Raw genomic sequence first — 17,624 nt, forward strand, 5'->3', positions numbered from 1 at the left:
TTTTAAGGCTGCATGCACTTTGTTCCCAGACTCACTGAGCTTGAGCTGCTTTGCAAAGAGGATGCAATGATGCAGATAACTGAGAATTTGCACAGAGATAAAGTCAAAATTTTAGATTAATTTACCAAGGGATTGTATGGTGTGAATGAGCATGAGAAACATATTCAAATGCACACAATCATTTTTAAATGTCTGGGCAAATATACTTACGGGACGTTCTGGTCACAAGGCTATGGGAGAAGCATAAACAAATGTGTTTATCAGCGCACTGCTACCACAGCATAGAAGGCACACGTGTGATCCTGATTAAATGTATCTACAAACTGAAAATGGAGCCTTTCTGAACAGCTGGTTTTCACTGAACTCCAATGCCGAAGTCCCAAAAAAAACAGCAGGATTTCCTGCCTGACATGAGCCGCCGCTTTGTGGCTCCTCTGGTTTTTAGCAGCCATGTAATTACGCTCATACGTTTCCAGAATCCCCTGATAAAACATGGATTATTATTTTGCTGACACCATTCTTAGCGGTGCCACAAGATCCACAAGAATCATGCAGCTCATGCCGAAAATATGAGGCCATGCTTAAGCAGCCTCGAGCGGACTGACAGGATCCCTTTCTAGTGAATCTAATGCCGGGGTCTGCTCATATTCTTTGGAGTAGTGGACTCGTTTTCACAACCCAAGGTACCGCTGCAGGACTCCGCGAGGCAGGGCTCTGCAAGGGAAAGCCTGCCGAGACTTGCACCGAGGCGATTGGATGGCGGGACGACCAATAGGCAGAGGAGCTGAATGTTATTTGAACTCTCCTCAGACAGGACACAGAAACCAGACAACATGCTCTGACTTTTCTAACATTATTCCCTGGTAAGGTTCGGCATTTATTTGCTCCCAAGACTAAGAAGGGGGAAAAACAAGGACATCATTTAAATTATTATTATTATTTTTTTTACTTGCACATCAGAGCTATAAAGAATGGGGATCTACAGTTTCTGGATGTCTGTGGGAGTCTGCTGATGCACCTGTTGACTGAGGAGAAAGTGCATGTTTAAGAATGGACAAATTAGCCCCGATGGAGACTGATGCTCAGCTTATTTTAGACAACTGTAGGAGAGCTGAAGAAAGGAGCGGGCCGAACGGCGCTCACTCGCCTCAGACGAGTTTAACCGACACACGGAGCCCAGTCATGCAGTCGACTGACCAAAGCTCTGCCTTGAGGTACAGAAGATGCAGGTAAGAAACTGATTTTTTCTAGCCTTGTAATTTCAGACTTCATAAAAAGGTGATCTGACCTGATTTATGGGTGTTGCAACCTAAGCCAGGAAAGCTGTGCTTGCACGCATTATTTGTCTTTTAGCTCCCCCAGGTCCCGTCTCAGTGGGGCGAAAGCCCGGCACAAGAGGCAGGTTCTGCAGGACATGGCTCGGCCGCTCAAACATTGGCTGTACAAGCACCGGGACAACCCCTACCCCACAAAAACCGAGAAGGTCCTTCTTGCTCTGGGCTCGCACATGACATTAGTGCAGGTTGGACCGTCTCCCAAAAGTAACCGCAGCGCTCATCTTTGTAAGACCGGCTATGGCTCTTTAATTAATCGAGGGATGTCTGTGCAAGGTCTCCAACTGGTTTGCAAATGCCCGGCGAAGGCTGAAGAACACGGTGAGGCAGCCGGACCTGAGCTGGGCGCTGAGGATCAAGCTCTACAATAAATACATCCAGGGGAACGCTGAGAGGCTGAGCGTGTGCAGCGACGACACAGAGTCGGAGGGTAAGGCTAACGTCGATGGTTCATCATGGCTCTCCCCTTTTCATTTCAGTAGTCAAGAAAATTCCTAGAACTGGATTCAGATGCTCTACCGTGCCCACTGAAACCCTGTTAATCAGAAAATGTTGCAGTGACAATCTTGTTTCCTCTGATCCAGTGGAAGAGTGCACCTCGTCCACTCCCATCGGTCAGTCAAACTTCGACGGCTCGCCTTACCACCGACGCCTGCTGGAGAAACAGGCGGACTGCTCCAACGATGACGACAGCATGTCCCCTCCGTCCAAGTACAAGAGCGGCTTGCTGAACCGCTACCTGAACGACACCCTGCGGCACATGATGGCCGCGAAGGCCGACGCCATCGCCTCCGCTCGGGGGAAGAGGTGCCTCTCCCAGTCGTTCAGCTCCAACGAATGCGATCGAGATGCCGTCTCTCCGGCCACTTCCTCCGAAGCAGAGGCCAACTTCATCTACAGCATGGGTAAGAGATGCTCGTCTCCGTGGGATTCAGCGGGAATAGCAAACACGTTAAGATGTTTTCTACATTACGGTCCACAAAGAGAAACAACAGGCCCCCCCCCCGGTTACAGAAATAATAAAGGCATCTTCCTCGTTAATTGAAGATTTACGACGGATGTGAGACGCATTGACGGTTTTATGACCCTGTTTCCTCTCAGTTCCATTTTAAAACACCACAGTGTGCAGTAAAATAAGAACACGGCGAACAGAACCCTCCGACTTGGCCCCAGAAGGGGGTTTTTGACATTAATAAATCTCTGGCGTCCATCTGAAAGTCAGGAGCTCGGCTAGATTCAATCATAAATGCAAACAGCAAAACAGGAGGGGGGATGGGAGGGGGGGGGGGGGTTGACACATGGTTACCTTCTCAGACTTACGGGGAGCGCAGCACGCTGACATGTCTCAAAGCCACCCGGAGAAGTCAGCCAGAGTCTCTGCGTAGATCGCTAATAAAGACTCACGCAGATGCTTGAAATCCTGCTTTTTCAAACTGGAAGCGGCTCGCGCTGGCCGCCGCCGAACACCGCAAATATCATTTCCATATAGCAGAATGTGCCATTTGTTCCACTTCGACTTCTAGCCTTGGTGGAAATGTCCGGTCCAGCCTCAAGGACAATTACAGAACGTCTGAGACTTTATTCCTCCCAGGGCGAGAAGTGGAAACCTCAGCCTGGGTGTAGAGAGGGAACAGTCTGTCGGTGGAACGCTGAAGCCAGACAGATTGTGCAGTGAGTGCTGGAGCAGCCACGCAAATGTGAGACAAACACGCTAATATTTACTTGGCTTGTTCCGCTGGTCTGGGAGGACGTTGCCTCCGCTGCCACAGTTTCTGTGTGCCTTGGCAGTCTGGCTCTGCCGTGTGTTACTTTCCTGCTCCAAAGCGTTCTAATTTAGCTCAGACGCTTAGAGACGTTTCGCAACGTTTGCCGTAATCACTTCCACTCTTTAGCACCTCTGGTTGTTTTACTGTAACGCCACGGAAAGGCATTGCCTAATTATTCCTGGCAACGCGGAAGTTTCGACCTGGCAAAGTGACCGCAGGGATATTTTTATAGTTGGAGTAAAAACCCGTGTCTGAAAAAAACGCAGCCCAGCCGTGGACTGGCAACACGACGGGAGGAAGGTTTCACAGCTAGACACAAGACGACTGAGGTTTGATTTTTCAGAAACGTTCTCTTCAAAGGCAACATAGGCTCATGATGTAAACATTTCACATTCATTTTGAAGATCGCTTGAGAAAAACCCCCAGCATAGATTGAGAATTCTTGGATTATTTTTTACGTTTCGGTTTACTTGTGATGTTTCTTTACGAGCAAATGTGTCCCTCCTGTAGTAGGTAGCTTCCAGCTCATCGGTCAGTCAGCGCACCTGTTACTCATCCTGCCATCCCTCTCCTCCTAGCCAGACAGACCGTTGTCAGTGTCATTACAGCGATGTAGTCCTCAGTTTTGCTGCTCCTGGGTCACTGGGTGGGCCGGATTTTCAGCTCTTGATTCTCTCTTCCAACGCAACTCTTTTTCTTTATTATGGACTCTCAGACATTTGCCTCTGGAGACTGCCTGAATTTGACACTTCATCCTGACAGAAAAAAACATTTGGAACTATAATTTACTGAAGCCTTTTTTTTATTTCTTTAATCTTTTTAGACGTTTATTATTTAATCTTTGAAAAGCCCATTGAGAGAAACCCCTAATTTCCTACAGTGCGGTGGCACAGCCAATAAAACAGAATATAAAGCAATCAACAACAAGAAATGGCAGTTCAAATTTATGATGTTACTAATTAAGACTGAAACAGAGACAGCAGTTTCAGCGATGATGTCTGTTAAAAGCTGTGTTTGGTTTTCTCTGGCTTTAAATATTTAGGGACTGGAAGTTTAGGATTGATTGTGAAAAACATGTAAAATGACAACTTATGTTCTAGGAAAGCAGGTTTGAGGAATATGAAGGTCGCTTTTGTAGAGCGGTTTTATACGTGATCGAATAAGGTCTCTTCTTACTAGCAGGGAGTCCAGTTTCTTTGATATAACAGGCGGTAGGTAATGTGTCCAAACAATGCAAAAAGGCCAATTAAACAAGACCATCATGTCAAAAGCAATCTAACAAGGAATCTTTAATAGCTTATAACCCCAGTTTCACTTATGATTGTTTGATTTCTGGAAATCAAATCAAAAGCCAAATTAAAACCTGTTTTTCGAAAAAGTTTGTGGGGTCGGCCACCACGCTTTAGGAGCCGAAGCAGGATGGTATGAAACTGGCACAGATGCCTTTTTTTTTTGTTGGTCTTGAAACGGTGGCGACCTAGCTGCAGTCTTTCATCCTATTTCAGTGGCGCTTTATCTGCGAGGATAAAATGGAAAGTAAAGCTGCCAGAACATGACTGTAACTTGCACCATTTACAGTGCACTGAGAAAGTCAGTGAACCTGCGGCGAATTAGAGCTAAGTGATGCCACCTGACTGTGGCGGACAAGATGTCAGTCTCACAGGTTGTGGGAACGATTTGCTGGGAATTTTAGTTTATTATAAAGGACTATTTACAGAACATGCCAACACCAGTTTAGTTTTTCCTGTAAAGATTCTGTCAATGTGACGGGAGCGGTGTTTAGGGAAAACATCTCAGGATGGAGGCGTTGCTGGCCAGTTAAGACCTTTTTTCCTCCTTATTTTTCATTGTTTCAAATGATGTTGGATTATTTTGTTTTGAAAGATATTTGCACGGAGTTAAAAAAAAAAAAACTTTTCATTGACATGATCCATTTAATCACTTTGAAAAATGGCCTTTTTTATTTTATTGCAAAAAGAAGTTGTTTGTTCATGCTGTCTTATTTTTTTATATTTCTGCCAGGACACACGTAAAGAATACGCCTGTCTCTAAAAACACCTGACAGCTAAAGAAGCCATGCAGTATTTGTTTTTGGATAAGGCTCATCACCCAGAGCGTAGAGCAAACCACAAGCAATTAAATACAATCAAATATACAAAACAGTGACAGAATGTAATAAGCGGAAGTTAAACTCTGCTTCACGGCCTAAATTGAAGGTTTATTTAACGGTATTAGAGAATCAAGACTGGATCAGGATCGCTTCTGGTTCAAAATTTACCATACTTCATTTAAAGTACTGGTTTAGATTAATCGGTATTTATTCTGTTTATTTATCCTTCTTTTTTTAGAAATTATTTTTACTATTTATTTTTGCTGTATGTTTAAATCTACATATCCAATACCAGTCTGTCGGAAAAAAAATTCTGTACCTAGATATGGAAAGACTATTGGTTCAATGTGAATCCAACTGTCTTGCTAACGCTTGAACTAACCTCGGCTTTTTGATGCAGCTGACCACCAGTTTGTCACGATCGTGGTTTTCATCAGATTGTTTGAATATTATGTTGCTCCTTCAAATTTGAAGTCCAGTTAAAGTCTACTTCTTTATGGTGTATCTCAGGGCTCATTTTTTTTTAGGCCCATATTGTGTCTGTTTGTCTTTTCTTTTTATAAAACACAGACTAACATCCAACAGATAAATATTTTTAATTCTTGATTTGTGTGAAAGTACATAACAAAAATGTTACTTTCATGTAAAATGAGCTTTATCGAGTGAAAGGGGTGTTTGTGGCTGAGCGAGCAGAGCAGGTGCACAGAATGACGGGTTTGCCCAGGGCGCTAACTATGCTAGAACCACCACTGGACACGTGTTTATGTTTCCAAAACCAAGCTGCAGTCCTGCTACTGGTGTGCAGGACTGCAGCTTTATGAGCAAAAACCTATGATCTATTACGTTTACAGTTTTGTATTGATCAAGATATATAGCACGTTGGAAACAAAGCAGTGATTGGATTCATTTCCACTTATAAAATTAAGTTGTCACTTATCCCCTATAGCACAGTGAAACTATGCAGAAGCTGTTTTTTTTTTTGCTCTTGCTCATAAATACGGCTGAGGTACAGAGCTACTTTCTTGGCAGGGCATTTTATAACTTAGGAGGGACATGGTGAGGGATGTTCAGTAGCAAAAATGCATAAAACACAAAAGTGATTTACTATCAGAAAGAAGTTACTTTTGGCTTACGTCTGCGGTGTGTTTCAGGCTGTTAGCGCCGAAAGACTGAGTTTCAGCATCTAATTTCTTTTTCTATTGGACTCAGAAGAAAAATCGGTTTTGGCCACTATCTATGTGCTCAAAACCTTAAAAAAAAAGGCCGTAATCCAAAGCTAAGATGGAAACTATGTTCTACAAATATTACACATGTACGCACAGACCACAGAGAGAAATTGTAGGCTAGAAGCAATGTAACATACTTTATGGCCTCTCTTTTTTTCCCCTCTCCTTTTCTGTGCTCATAAAATAAACAGATACTTTTTCTAAGCGCCTTTTGAGAACAACAGATCCTTTGATTTTGGAGAGATATAGCGAAGTTGTCTGGCATTTATTTTATCAAATTGCTCTCTACCTGTTAATGTTTGCGTTTAAGAAATGTGGCAACCTGTACACCATGAACTTTATTAATAAATGTTTAAACACAGTAAAAGGAGAGAGGACAATTAGGTTCTGAGGTTCAAAGAAAGCACGAACACATGCTGAACAAATACTAATCGTCAGACTTTACAAACTGCTCTGACACGTGGAGAAAAAGAAACTTTTACTGAAATATGTGTTCTCTACAACAAGACCTAACCTTAGCAAGCCTGTTGAACATCTACTAATTCTTTTCTGCTTTTTTTTGGGTTGTTTTTTTGCAGATACACCCGACATCTCTTCAGGTGAAAGTTACAGGTTAGTGATTCATTTTTCATAACCCTGCTGTTTGTACTTAACTCAGATTTAGCTTTTAGTGTCAGCAACATTTATGTCAACCCTGGTAAAAAAAAATTGTTAAAAGCCTTGAAATAAAGTTTTATTTATTTAAGAAATGATTGACTTGCGCAAACAATTGGTGACAAAATTATTGAACTCCTTGCTGTCAGTAGTTTGAGTAAAAACCCTTTTGGCAAAAGTCAGCCAGTGATCGTTCACCATTCCTCTTGGCAGACGCTCTCTAGGTCGTCTAGTCGTAGGTTCCTGACGCATGTTCTCTTCCCCTCAGTTCACTCAGTAGGTTTCCTGCCTGATTTAGGTTTGGGGGATCTGAGGGACTGAGAAAGCTGTTGCCTTGCGAGAAGGTTGAGTTTTGCAGAAAGATTTCTGGGTTGTTTCTTAGACCATCATTCCAGGTAAACGCTTGGTGATAACCCATTCAGTTTGCCCTTAAAAGCCCACGAGATCCTTGTTTACAGCGTGCTTATATCTCCCAGAATCCTACACCACATTTAACAATCAAACAAATGACATGTCTTTCCTCATTTTCATCCTGTTTCACGCCAAATCCACCTTGAGTGTTTGTTGCCAAACAGCTCAATATTTTTTCTGACTAAAACAGACGTGCAGCACAGCGTTTTGAAAAAAACACGACTACACCTGTAAATGTCAACAAGCACACCTTACAGGGCTTGAATAACGGAAGTGTTGACTGACACTGCTAACAACCAATCAGAGGCATTCCTTCTGGCTCTGATTGGTCATTTCTGACTGGGAGCGGTGCATTTCTGCAAATGGCAGTAGGACCACTTGAAGGATCCAGAGCTGGATTTTTTTTCCACAGATTATCTGTCAGGACATGGTGACAGTTTTGACAAATATGTTAAAAAAAATACGTTTATACAAAAGTTTACCAACTGCAGCTTTAAAGGCCAAAAAATAAGTTTAGTAAAGTCCACATGTTTATGTTTGTGTTGGTAGATCAGATTTCTTTTCCAGCATCACTCCCATACAGATATCTGACATGTAGTGTCTAATGGCTGTTTTGAGATTTCTTTACCCCAAGATGTCCCTCTGCTGCCGTTCTGTGCCATGAAATAAAACGATTGCCTCCTTCATCATGCAGCTCACAGCACATGGTGGCCCATCATCCTGTCAAGCAGCCGGTTGCTAAAAAAAAAACCAATTATATCCAGCTAGAGCCACGGACACTACAAAACAATCCCCTACAATACACATGCACTGACTTTAGGGTTGGGGGACAGGGAAAGGCATATTAAGGGGCGGGGGGTTGACTGCAACTAGACCCTTCTAAAAAAAAAAAAAACAGGCCTCTGCATCACGTCATATTTACACCCCATGGAAACAGAAAGTTGTGAAAAACTGTTCCAAGAAACACTAAAATAAGTAAAATTTAAACTAAAATAAAAAAAATGTTCTGGCTACAATTTTAAAGAGATTATTAAAAGTGCCAATATCTTTGCTACCAGTGACTTTGTAAAGCCAATGATCTCTTACCTTGGAGTGTTAAGCACTGAATAAATGTGCTCTAGTGAAAAAACAGATTTTTCTCAAATTTCAGCAAGATTATGCTAGTGCAAAAAAAAAAAAAAAGAGATTTATACTCATCCTAACCAGAGGTGCGATTAAATAAGTATAACCCGACCTGTCAGCTACTATTTAAACCATTAATTCATCTTGACCTCACCGACTGTCTCCTCACAGGGGCCAGCTGCAGAGCCGAAACCCACAGAAAGACGGCCAGGCCTGGAGGGAGATCCATGCCGCTGTGGCTCTCACCAGCCTGGCCAAGGGGAAGAGCTGCCAGGCGGCACCGAGCAGTGACCCGGCCTGCAGCGTAGCCGCAGGGCAGAGCCGCACCGCGCAGCCCTTCTCCGTCTCCTCAGCCAGCATCACCGGCCGCCTGTGTGTGACGGGAGCCGTCTCGGCCCTGAAGCAGGGCGCAGGGCCCGCTCTCACCAGCCGCATCATCCAGAGATCCTCTCACATCTCTGAGGTCCAGACTGTCAAAGTCGCCCTGGCCAACAGCGGGTAGGCGCTGGACACCGCGTTCCACTCCCCATGAGCCCAAGTGCCTTGCACTGTACACTGTGTACAGCCTCCCAGACGAATGTTTTATACCTTTAACGCCTTTCTAATCCTGTTATGTATTGTAGCATCTAAGCAGTAACCTAAAGACCAATCCAAATAATGCCTGCGTGCTTTGCTACGTTCCACGTGACCTTCTTTTCCATAACTTATATGAACTTTCAAGACTCCGGAAGAATCCTCCAGTGATGAAGTCTAACAGCAGCTTATTGAATAAAGCCAATGTGAAACCGTCTGGCCTGTCTTTTGCTTTAAATCGTTACCCTACATGGGCTGAGGCAACCTAATTACCATCCGCAGGGCTTTACTTAGTGGTGCGTTTCATGTGTGCGCACTTTACAGCCTTCCAAACTGCGTTTTAAAAATGAACCGTGGAAAAAAAAAAAAAAAGATGGCACGCCGACAGGAGTCTGCACGTGGCTCCTGGAGGCAAAGACGTCAGAGAGAATCAACTGGCATAAAGACTCAGTCAGGGTTTGAAACAAGGTTGTTAGGGAGATGAAATGGGTCTGCAGCCAATGTGATCTGTGGGTTATAGAATAAGAAGCTGGAAATCAGCAGCAATCTGTATGGTTTTGATCTGTACTGTCGGTAAGAACTAAATGTCTTTTATTTAGTCATAGCATAAATAGGATATTTCAAAATTAGTCGGGGGTGATATGAGATTTTCACTGTATGATACCTCCTCCTGGGATTTAAACAAAAATCTGAAACATAATCCACATGACAATTGACAAAATTTGATTGATTGATTGACTGAGTCATCTTTCAGCCAGCTGACCAGGCAGTGCGCAGCACCAGGGGAGGGAGTGGCTGGGTCACTACGCAACGCTTCAAACGACAGTAGACGGCGTGTTCACTGACATCCGGTTAAAAGGAGTTTTTTTTACCGTAGAAGCACCATGAAAGAACGTGTTAGAACGTACAGCTGCTTAAAAGCTTGGCGCAGGTTGATGGAGCTGAACGACCTGTGCCTCCTCTGAAACACGTTTTTATCCCCCAGAGACGCTTCTGGACTTTTCTGAGTGAGTTACGATATAGGAAACAAGGAGAACATCACGTTCCTGAATAGGTTTTCAGACATCTCTGTCCCTTTAAGCTAATATCATATTATAAATATGAATGTTCATCAGGAACTTTTGCCACGTATTCAGACAGCGAATAGGCTTTAAAGACAGAAGCTGAAAAAAAGATTGGATAGATGGATATAACTTTTAGACAGTGGGATAGATAAAGGCTGGAAATACAAATATTTTCTGAACTCCATTTCCTTTATCTGTACTTCTTCCAACCTGGAAAATATGTACATACTTCTCAAGACTGGATGGAAACTATTAAAACATGTTATTGGGAAGTCAAGAGTTTTCCATTTCTTCAATTGTTTCTAGAATATCTCCTTTTTTAAATTGATCATCTTGGATTGTCCACATGTGCCGATTTGGTTCTGTGGACGTTTTCGGATTATTTTTTGCTGGTAACAACTTCATTCTTACAAGCACCAAAAAAAAGACACGGCATCAACAAACTACTTTCAAAAGAAAACAGAACTACACAACAGCTTTTAAAACAGCAAACAAAGACTTATTGGAGCTGAGCTTTCCCATCTTCAGGTTTCCATTTATTTCGATTCAAAACAAATCAAATGCTACTTGACTGCAACTCTCTTAGTGTTAAGGCAGGTTTCAGGCTGACATGTAACAGCTCAAGACAGAAAAGCACAACAAAGCAGCAGTAGAAAAAAAGGAGACCAAAGTGATTTTCTTTTTTTCTTTTTTTTTAGATAACAGCAACTGGGAATAATAAAGTAACTGCGTTCAAATTAAAGCTGGAATTCCGATACATGATGAAGATACTAAGGGGGGGAAAAGTGCTCAGGAATGTTCTCACTCTGTGGGTGACAAATGATCATTGCAAAGGCAGCGGCGGCAAAACTTCAAAGCAACACCGTGGGAATCAAACTGGACAACAGGCTAATAGATAATAAAGGTATGAAGCTTGAGAAAGTAGAATAAAAACAATGAGGGGGGGGGGGGGGGCATCCTTTGTGGCTAGAAGTAACCTCCTAGAGGTGGGAGTGTGAAGATGGGGAGGGGCAAACTAAATCTGTCAGTAACGGGGCTCTATTGTTTAATGTTTTATTTGAGAGCATTCAGTGTTGTGTAATAAAAAAAGAAAACATAAGCTCTCACTCAGCATATGAGCTTCTCCTACTTTTGCATCCTCGTTTTAAGCTGTTTGAAAGTTGGGAAATTTGGAGCCAAAGCAGTATAAATGAGTGCGTGTATTTGAAAACTGCTTAAGCCTTAGCATTTAGCATAAACCCTGAAAGGCCACCTACCCCAGCCTAATCTGATTATATGTTACAGGCACAATGCTGGTAATGTAATGCCGTACTGTCCGACCGACTGACTGCTGCTCATCATCTAAACTCACCCCTGATGCGTACTGCTCTGACATCCTTTCATTTTTAGTTATTTTAAAACACTATAGCAACAATGACCAGAAAAGATGGATTACTGCAGAAATTTCCACTCGCTAACCAAAACGTGATAAAGTCAAATAAGTGATGATGGTTGAACAGTAATTGTGCAAAACTGCAGTGTTCGTTCAGATGACAGAACTCCGACAATTAGCTTCCTTTTTTTTTTTTTCTCTTCCGCCCCTCCTTAGCTCCGTATCTCTGGTCCGTAGTAACGCCTGTCCGGTCGCCGCTTCCGTCATCTCTTCTAGTTTCAGGGTATGGAGCAGTACCCCCCGCACGCCCTTCCCCTGCCCTGCTCCGGGTGCCCCAGCTGGACCTTCTGACCCTGGCTGTCGCTCTCCCAGAGCCCTGGAGTCTGGAGGATCTTCTCCACTAGCTCCTCGAAGGCACACTGGACGCCGTCTTTGGTCTTCGCGCTGGCCTCTAGACACAAAACGGATTAATGTGATCAGGGAGGTAAAGAGTCTAAAGGGGTTACGAAAGACCAACAAAAGCTGACGACACCAATGTCACTTTTCTATGTGAAAGTTTCAACGCAATTTTGTAATTATTAATTAATTAATTTGCAGCTGGACCAATCGATCTTTAGAACAAAGGAATCAAGGGACTATTTAAGTAATCAGTTCTTAGTGGTGATTGGCTGGTCAAATATTGAAATATCTAACAATTTTAACCTAGTTATTAAATGCATGAACACACAGAACGTCCACCTTTTCAGTCCATAAACACATCAATCAATAGTATTTTCAAACACAATCAACAAATTCTACATATAATTATATATCATTATTTCTATATAATTCTTCTATGTTAAATTTATGATTTCACTGAATTGTCTGAAATAAATTATAAATATATAAAAATATATATATACACATTATTCATGTACTTGATTTACATTTTTGAGTTTAATAAAGATACGTATATAGTGGGATAAATGGGGCTAAGAGAGATTTTAAGTCCTGCATTTTCAATTGGATGTAAAAATATCAGCTATCAAAAGGACTAGCAGCACTTTTTCTAATCTTTTCTGTTCCAGTCCATGGAATAAAAGTTGGATCAAAATCTGCAGATCAAAACTCAAAAAGCACCAGAAATCAATGTTGGCCATGAGAGATCGGTGTATTTCTGATTGTACAATTAGCTTTGTCTAACAACATAGACAATTTGTCTGTATTTTTAAGATTTTCAGCAATATCTCTGTAACTTCTGCTCTTGAGAAATCCATGTTTTATGTTAATATAAAACTTTTACTGTTGAGACATTTTAGTTTTTACTTTCTTTTTTTAATCTGAATCAGCGAGTCGGACCACAAAGAAAACCCATAATCAGCATCTGCCTGGAAAAACCTCATTTAGTGCATTTCTAATTAAGAATTTATATAAAGTAGTAAACTAAAAATATAAATATAAAATAAGACAGCAAACTAAACCTTATTTAACCTAATTTAGTTCTGCAGAACTTCTTCATTTTGTCAAATTTTTTTTTTTTTTAAGTAGAAATTCTCTATAAATGTTAAGCTGATTTTGAAAAGAGGTCCAGAGCAAAGAGGGGAATCAGGACCAGATGCTGACACGGATTTGGTGACTTGGAGCAGCTCAGTTTTAATCAAACCGTACTTTTTCTGGTTGGCTGATTCTCTTGATTCGGTGCCGTCGGCAAAGAAGCAAAAGCCCAAACCGTAAAAAACAGCCCAACCAAACCAGGCTTCCTCTATGGCATTTAATGACAGCTGTAACTTTGAAGTACAATATGAAGAGTTGTATTGGCGCCGGGTGAAATTTTACGGCTTTCTTGCTGTACATGAACACGACCAACAACATCTGATTCAACAATTACGACAGTTCTCACCAATAAAAAGCATAGAGTGTTTCCTGGCAAACTTCAGTCCTTCGTTTCTGTCCACTTCACGGTCATCCTGAAACCGCAGAAGCTGTTTGATTATCATGAAAACACTGCACACACATTAAAATTCAGGCCAACATCAGCAGGCCATAATAAAATGTATAAAAAAGACTTTTATACTATTGTTTTCTTTGACAATGAGCAATAACATAAGCTGTCCTACACTTATAAAAACAGAGTTCACCGTAAAATTAAGGCTTAAAATGTCTGTGCTGAGAGTTGGACTCGTCCACGTCTTCTGTACACGAGGACTCACCTTATCGATTTTGTTGCCAACCAGCATTTTGATAATGTCGTTGCGCGTCGTGTAGGTTTCCAGTTCGTTCAGCCAGTTTTCAAGCTTTGTAAAAGAGTCGCGCCTCGTGACATCGTACACTGACAAAAACCACAAAAAGGATTTTAAAAGAACACGCAATGCATCGTGATGACATATGCTGCCATTACAGAGGCGACAGCTCCAACTTCATGTATGCAAACATTCTAAATGCTGTTTATCTGAAGTTTGGGTAATCAAATTTCATCTTTTACTATAACTGTACTTAGCAATTACAATTGCGAATAAAAGTATTCATGTCCCCATGAAGTTTTTTCAAACTATGTCAGGTTACAAAAAATAAATCTATATATTTTAGTCAAGATTTGAAGTCAACACAAAGTTGGGCCCAACCAGAGTCCACCTGTGTGACTTAGTCTGAGTAGAAGAACAGCAGACGGGTCAGGGAGGGAGATGTGGAGACGTTTAAAGGAGGATTATGTTAGAACGGAGTATCCCAACAGTTGATGGGAAGATGGATGAAAACCTGTTGGAGCCTTAAGCAGATTTGAGACAGAGATTCGCCTTCCACCAGATCAGGAACACAAAACATAAAACCAGAGCTACGATGAACAGTTTTAAATTAACGCATATTTGTTTATTGGAAAGTCCAGATCCAAACCGTGTGGCAAGCCCTAAAAAATGTTCACGGAGCTCTCCGTCCAAACTGACTGAACTTAAAACTTAAAACTACTTTGTGAATTTTTACTCTCCATATATGTAAAGCTGGTAGAGACAAACCCAAACACACCTGCTGATGGAACAGCAGCAATAGGTAGTGCTAAAAAGCACTGACTGAGTGGGACTGAATACAAACCGCATGTCATTTTCCTGCCGCTTTAAATTTACGTGCTACTTTTGTCTCGACAGGGACCTGCAACCTGCGACTACAGAGCCACAAGTCGCTCATTGTGATCCCACAATGGAGCCTAATATCATTTGTCAACTAACGTTGCATACAACGCCATAGAATTTCCACAAGAGAATTAAACTAAAAAGTACCATTCGTTTTCTTTAGTTATATTTTTCATGACATTATCTCAGAAACTATGTGCTTTTTTACCCCATGGAATAAAACACATCCATCCTCTTTCTACAAAGTTTAGATGTTTTTCTTTATTTCAAAACCTAAAAGTAGAAGTAAAATTGTTTTTGACAAACAAATTTCTATAGTAGATATTATTTTTTTTTTAAAAGTAGCTTTTTTCCCCCAAAAGGTCAAGTAATATTTGAAGCTTTCAATGAGTTTTGTTTAGCTTAGGGACAAAAATGGCTCTTTGGACTGGACAAATTGTAGACCCCCGTTCTATCAAATAAAATTACAATAAAAACACATTAAAGTTTGTAGTTTTAACGTCACGAATTGCAAAAAAAAAAAAAAAGAAAAATCATTTAAAAAAATAAAGCATAAACAACATGAATACTTGTGTAAGCTGATGTATATAAAAGCTAAAGCTAAATATTGTAACCAGAACACCAGGTGAACAAGTACAGCTGCAGTGAATGGAAAAGGCTGTGGGTGTAGAAATGACAAAAAGGAGGAGGGGGAGTCGTTTGACATGATTTATTTAGCTTGAAAGGATCAGCTATTTACCAAGAATGACTCCCTGTGCGCCGCGGTAGTAGCTGGGTGTCAGTGTGCGAAACCTTTCCTGTCCAGCCGTGTCCTTGGAAAGAAAACACACCATAGACCAGATTATAGTAACATTTTTAGATTAGTTAGTACAACTGCTTAACAACTTCCCCCACTTCTGTTAAAGGGGTACACAGTAATCGCTCTTTATTGAACTAATCATTGCACTATTAGTCTACAAATCCAAAAAAAGGGCCCCTTTCTAGTCCTCGGGTGATTGACCTGTTGTGAAAATAAGCATTTCCATTTCTGACTAAAGATCAGCTTCTGGAGGTATAGATATCTATCTATTTTAAATATGAAAAGAAGCGTCAACATTTACTGTGAACTAGGCCACAAAGCTGGTGCTCAAGAACAGCTGTTATTCCTCTTTGTCCTCAACAGTATGTCCTGCGGCGCAATGTCGCCACCGTGTGGAGGAAACCTTTAACTTCAGCCTGTTTGTTTCCAGTCATATTGTGGTTTTGTGTGCGTGTGTACTTGTACTTGCAGCACTTTGAGAACATACTTCACATATTTTACCACCAAAGTGAGAAATTTGAAGTAAAGTGAGGACCTTTTTTTGTTTTATTTTTATAAATAAAAAAGATCAAGTGCTCAGGTTTAGGACTAAGGTGTGAGTTAGGGTTAGGTTTGTAGTGGTAATGGTAAAGTTTAGGATTAGGGTCAGGCCATAGAAAGGGTTTAAAGTAAATGAAAGTCAGGGCATGGTCCTCAGTAAGTATTTAAAACAAGGATGTGTGTGGCCATGAAGACTTACCCAAATGGCCAGTTTTGCTTTGTTTCCTTCAATTGCCAGGGTCTTTACTTTGAAGTCCACACCTTATGAATCCAGAAAAACAAATGGGAAATGAAATTGAGGAGAATGTTGTTGTGTGTTTTTTTGTTTTTTACAACCACATCTATATATTTGGGTATGAGAGTGTAGAACCTATGGTGGCTGACTGGTCTGGGTCAAAAGTGTCGTCTGTGAACCTCAGGAGGAGGCTGTCAGGGGAAAATAAAGACACATTGTAAATGAGCAGGGCATCCAGCACAGCGGGATTAGTCTTTACCTGGGAGAAACAAATACACTTCCTGCCAGCAGGATCACAGGAGGACACAACAAAAGCAGCAACACGACCCCGATGCTGAATGTGCGGCATCATCCCTTCAGAGTAAACCACGTAGGAAGCAAAACTAACTTTAACAGCTGCTTGTCAAATCTTTCTGTAACAAAGTCGATAAATGTCACTTTCTTAGCGGCTCCCAGCTTGTGTTAAACTAGAATTAGGTGGGAAATAACCCCCATTAACACAAAGCAACAGCTGAGCACAGAAGAATAAACTTACGTAACGTAATGTCAACATCAACAACAGGCTAGCCTCTTAGCTGCTAGCATACACAGACCTGGACTTGCCCACTCCGCTTTCTCCGATAATGAGCAGCTTCAGGGTGGTCAGCACATCCTCGTCCATGTTCCCCCGGTGGCTAACCTCACCTCCGGCTGGAGACGCTTAGGGCCACAGATGTTAGACTTGTTTTTCTGCAGCAGCAGGCGGCTATCGGCTACGATGACAGCTGCCTGCTGGCCGCGCAACTTCCGCCCAATCTGCTGTGACGTCACAGAAGCCAAATGATAAAGCCGTTTCTCGCCAGCCATCGTGTTTTCGCACACACACACTCTATCTATCTATCTATCTATCTATCTATCTATATATATATATATATATATATATATATATATATATATATATATATATATATATATATATATATATATATGTGTATATACAATTCACAATTCAATAAATAAGTAGCTGCATACATTACATATCTGTATATGTGGCCATTTACTTTAGAGTTTTTCAGTGTCTCCATTATTTATAAAATGTTTAAATGAGAAAATCTATCATTAAAATTTGAAGGCCTGTATCAAAAGGCTTTTCTTTTCGGTATTAATTACATATTTTATGTTCCTTTTTTGCAGCACATCTTGAATTTATTTTCTATATCAACTGTACCAACCAAAGTTAGCACTTTTAGAAACAGGGTGATTGGCCTGCTGTAAAAGTGCCGTCCATTAACCAATCAAATGTTAGAATCTATTTCATGAGTCAAAGTGACATTTTAC

General features: G+C 41.3%; 2 protein-coding genes across 3 annotated transcripts; one reads left to right on the forward strand and one right to left on the reverse strand.

Moving 5' to 3' along the window:
• Nucleotides 1-440: 440 nt before the first annotated feature.
• Nucleotides 441-9,413, forward strand: LOC105930278 (homeobox protein Mohawk). 2 transcript variants are annotated; one of them, XM_036137975.1, is made up of 7 exons: nucleotides 441-863; nucleotides 961-1,229; nucleotides 1,354-1,522; nucleotides 1,611-1,764; nucleotides 1,919-2,239; nucleotides 7,015-7,048; nucleotides 8,795-9,413. In XM_036137975.1, exons 2-7 carry the CDS (start codon nucleotides 1,051-1,053, stop codon nucleotides 9,123-9,125), a joined length of 1,188 nt encoding a protein of 395 aa, XP_035993868.1. In that variant the 5' UTR covers nucleotides 441-863; nucleotides 961-1,050; the 3' UTR covers nucleotides 9,126-9,413. The 2 variants fall into 2 exon arrangements, with proteins under 2 accessions (XP_035993868.1, XP_012723854.2); XM_012868400.3 differs by having other exon boundaries at nucleotides 441-1,229.
• Nucleotides 9,414-10,757: 1,344 nt separating this feature from the next.
• On the reverse strand, nucleotides 10,758-17,111 carry LOC105930298 (ras-related protein Rab-18-B). Its single transcript, XM_012868434.3, has 7 exons — nucleotides 16,901-17,111; nucleotides 16,443-16,498; nucleotides 16,272-16,333; nucleotides 15,473-15,545; nucleotides 13,822-13,940; nucleotides 13,512-13,578; nucleotides 10,758-12,083 (listed from the first exon to the last, which is right to left on the reverse strand). Exons 1-7 carry the CDS (start codon nucleotides 16,966-16,968, stop codon nucleotides 11,911-11,913), a joined length of 618 nt encoding a protein of 205 aa, XP_012723888.1. The 5' UTR covers nucleotides 16,969-17,111; the 3' UTR covers nucleotides 10,758-11,910.
• Between the last annotated feature and the right edge of the window lie 513 nt (nucleotides 17,112-17,624).

The sequence above is a fragment of the Fundulus heteroclitus genome, chromosome 6, assembly GCF_011125445.2.
Source record: "Fundulus heteroclitus isolate FHET01 chromosome 6, MU-UCD_Fhet_4.1, whole genome shotgun sequence".
Taxonomy (NCBI): Eukaryota; Metazoa; Chordata; class Actinopteri; order Cyprinodontiformes; family Fundulidae; genus Fundulus; species Fundulus heteroclitus.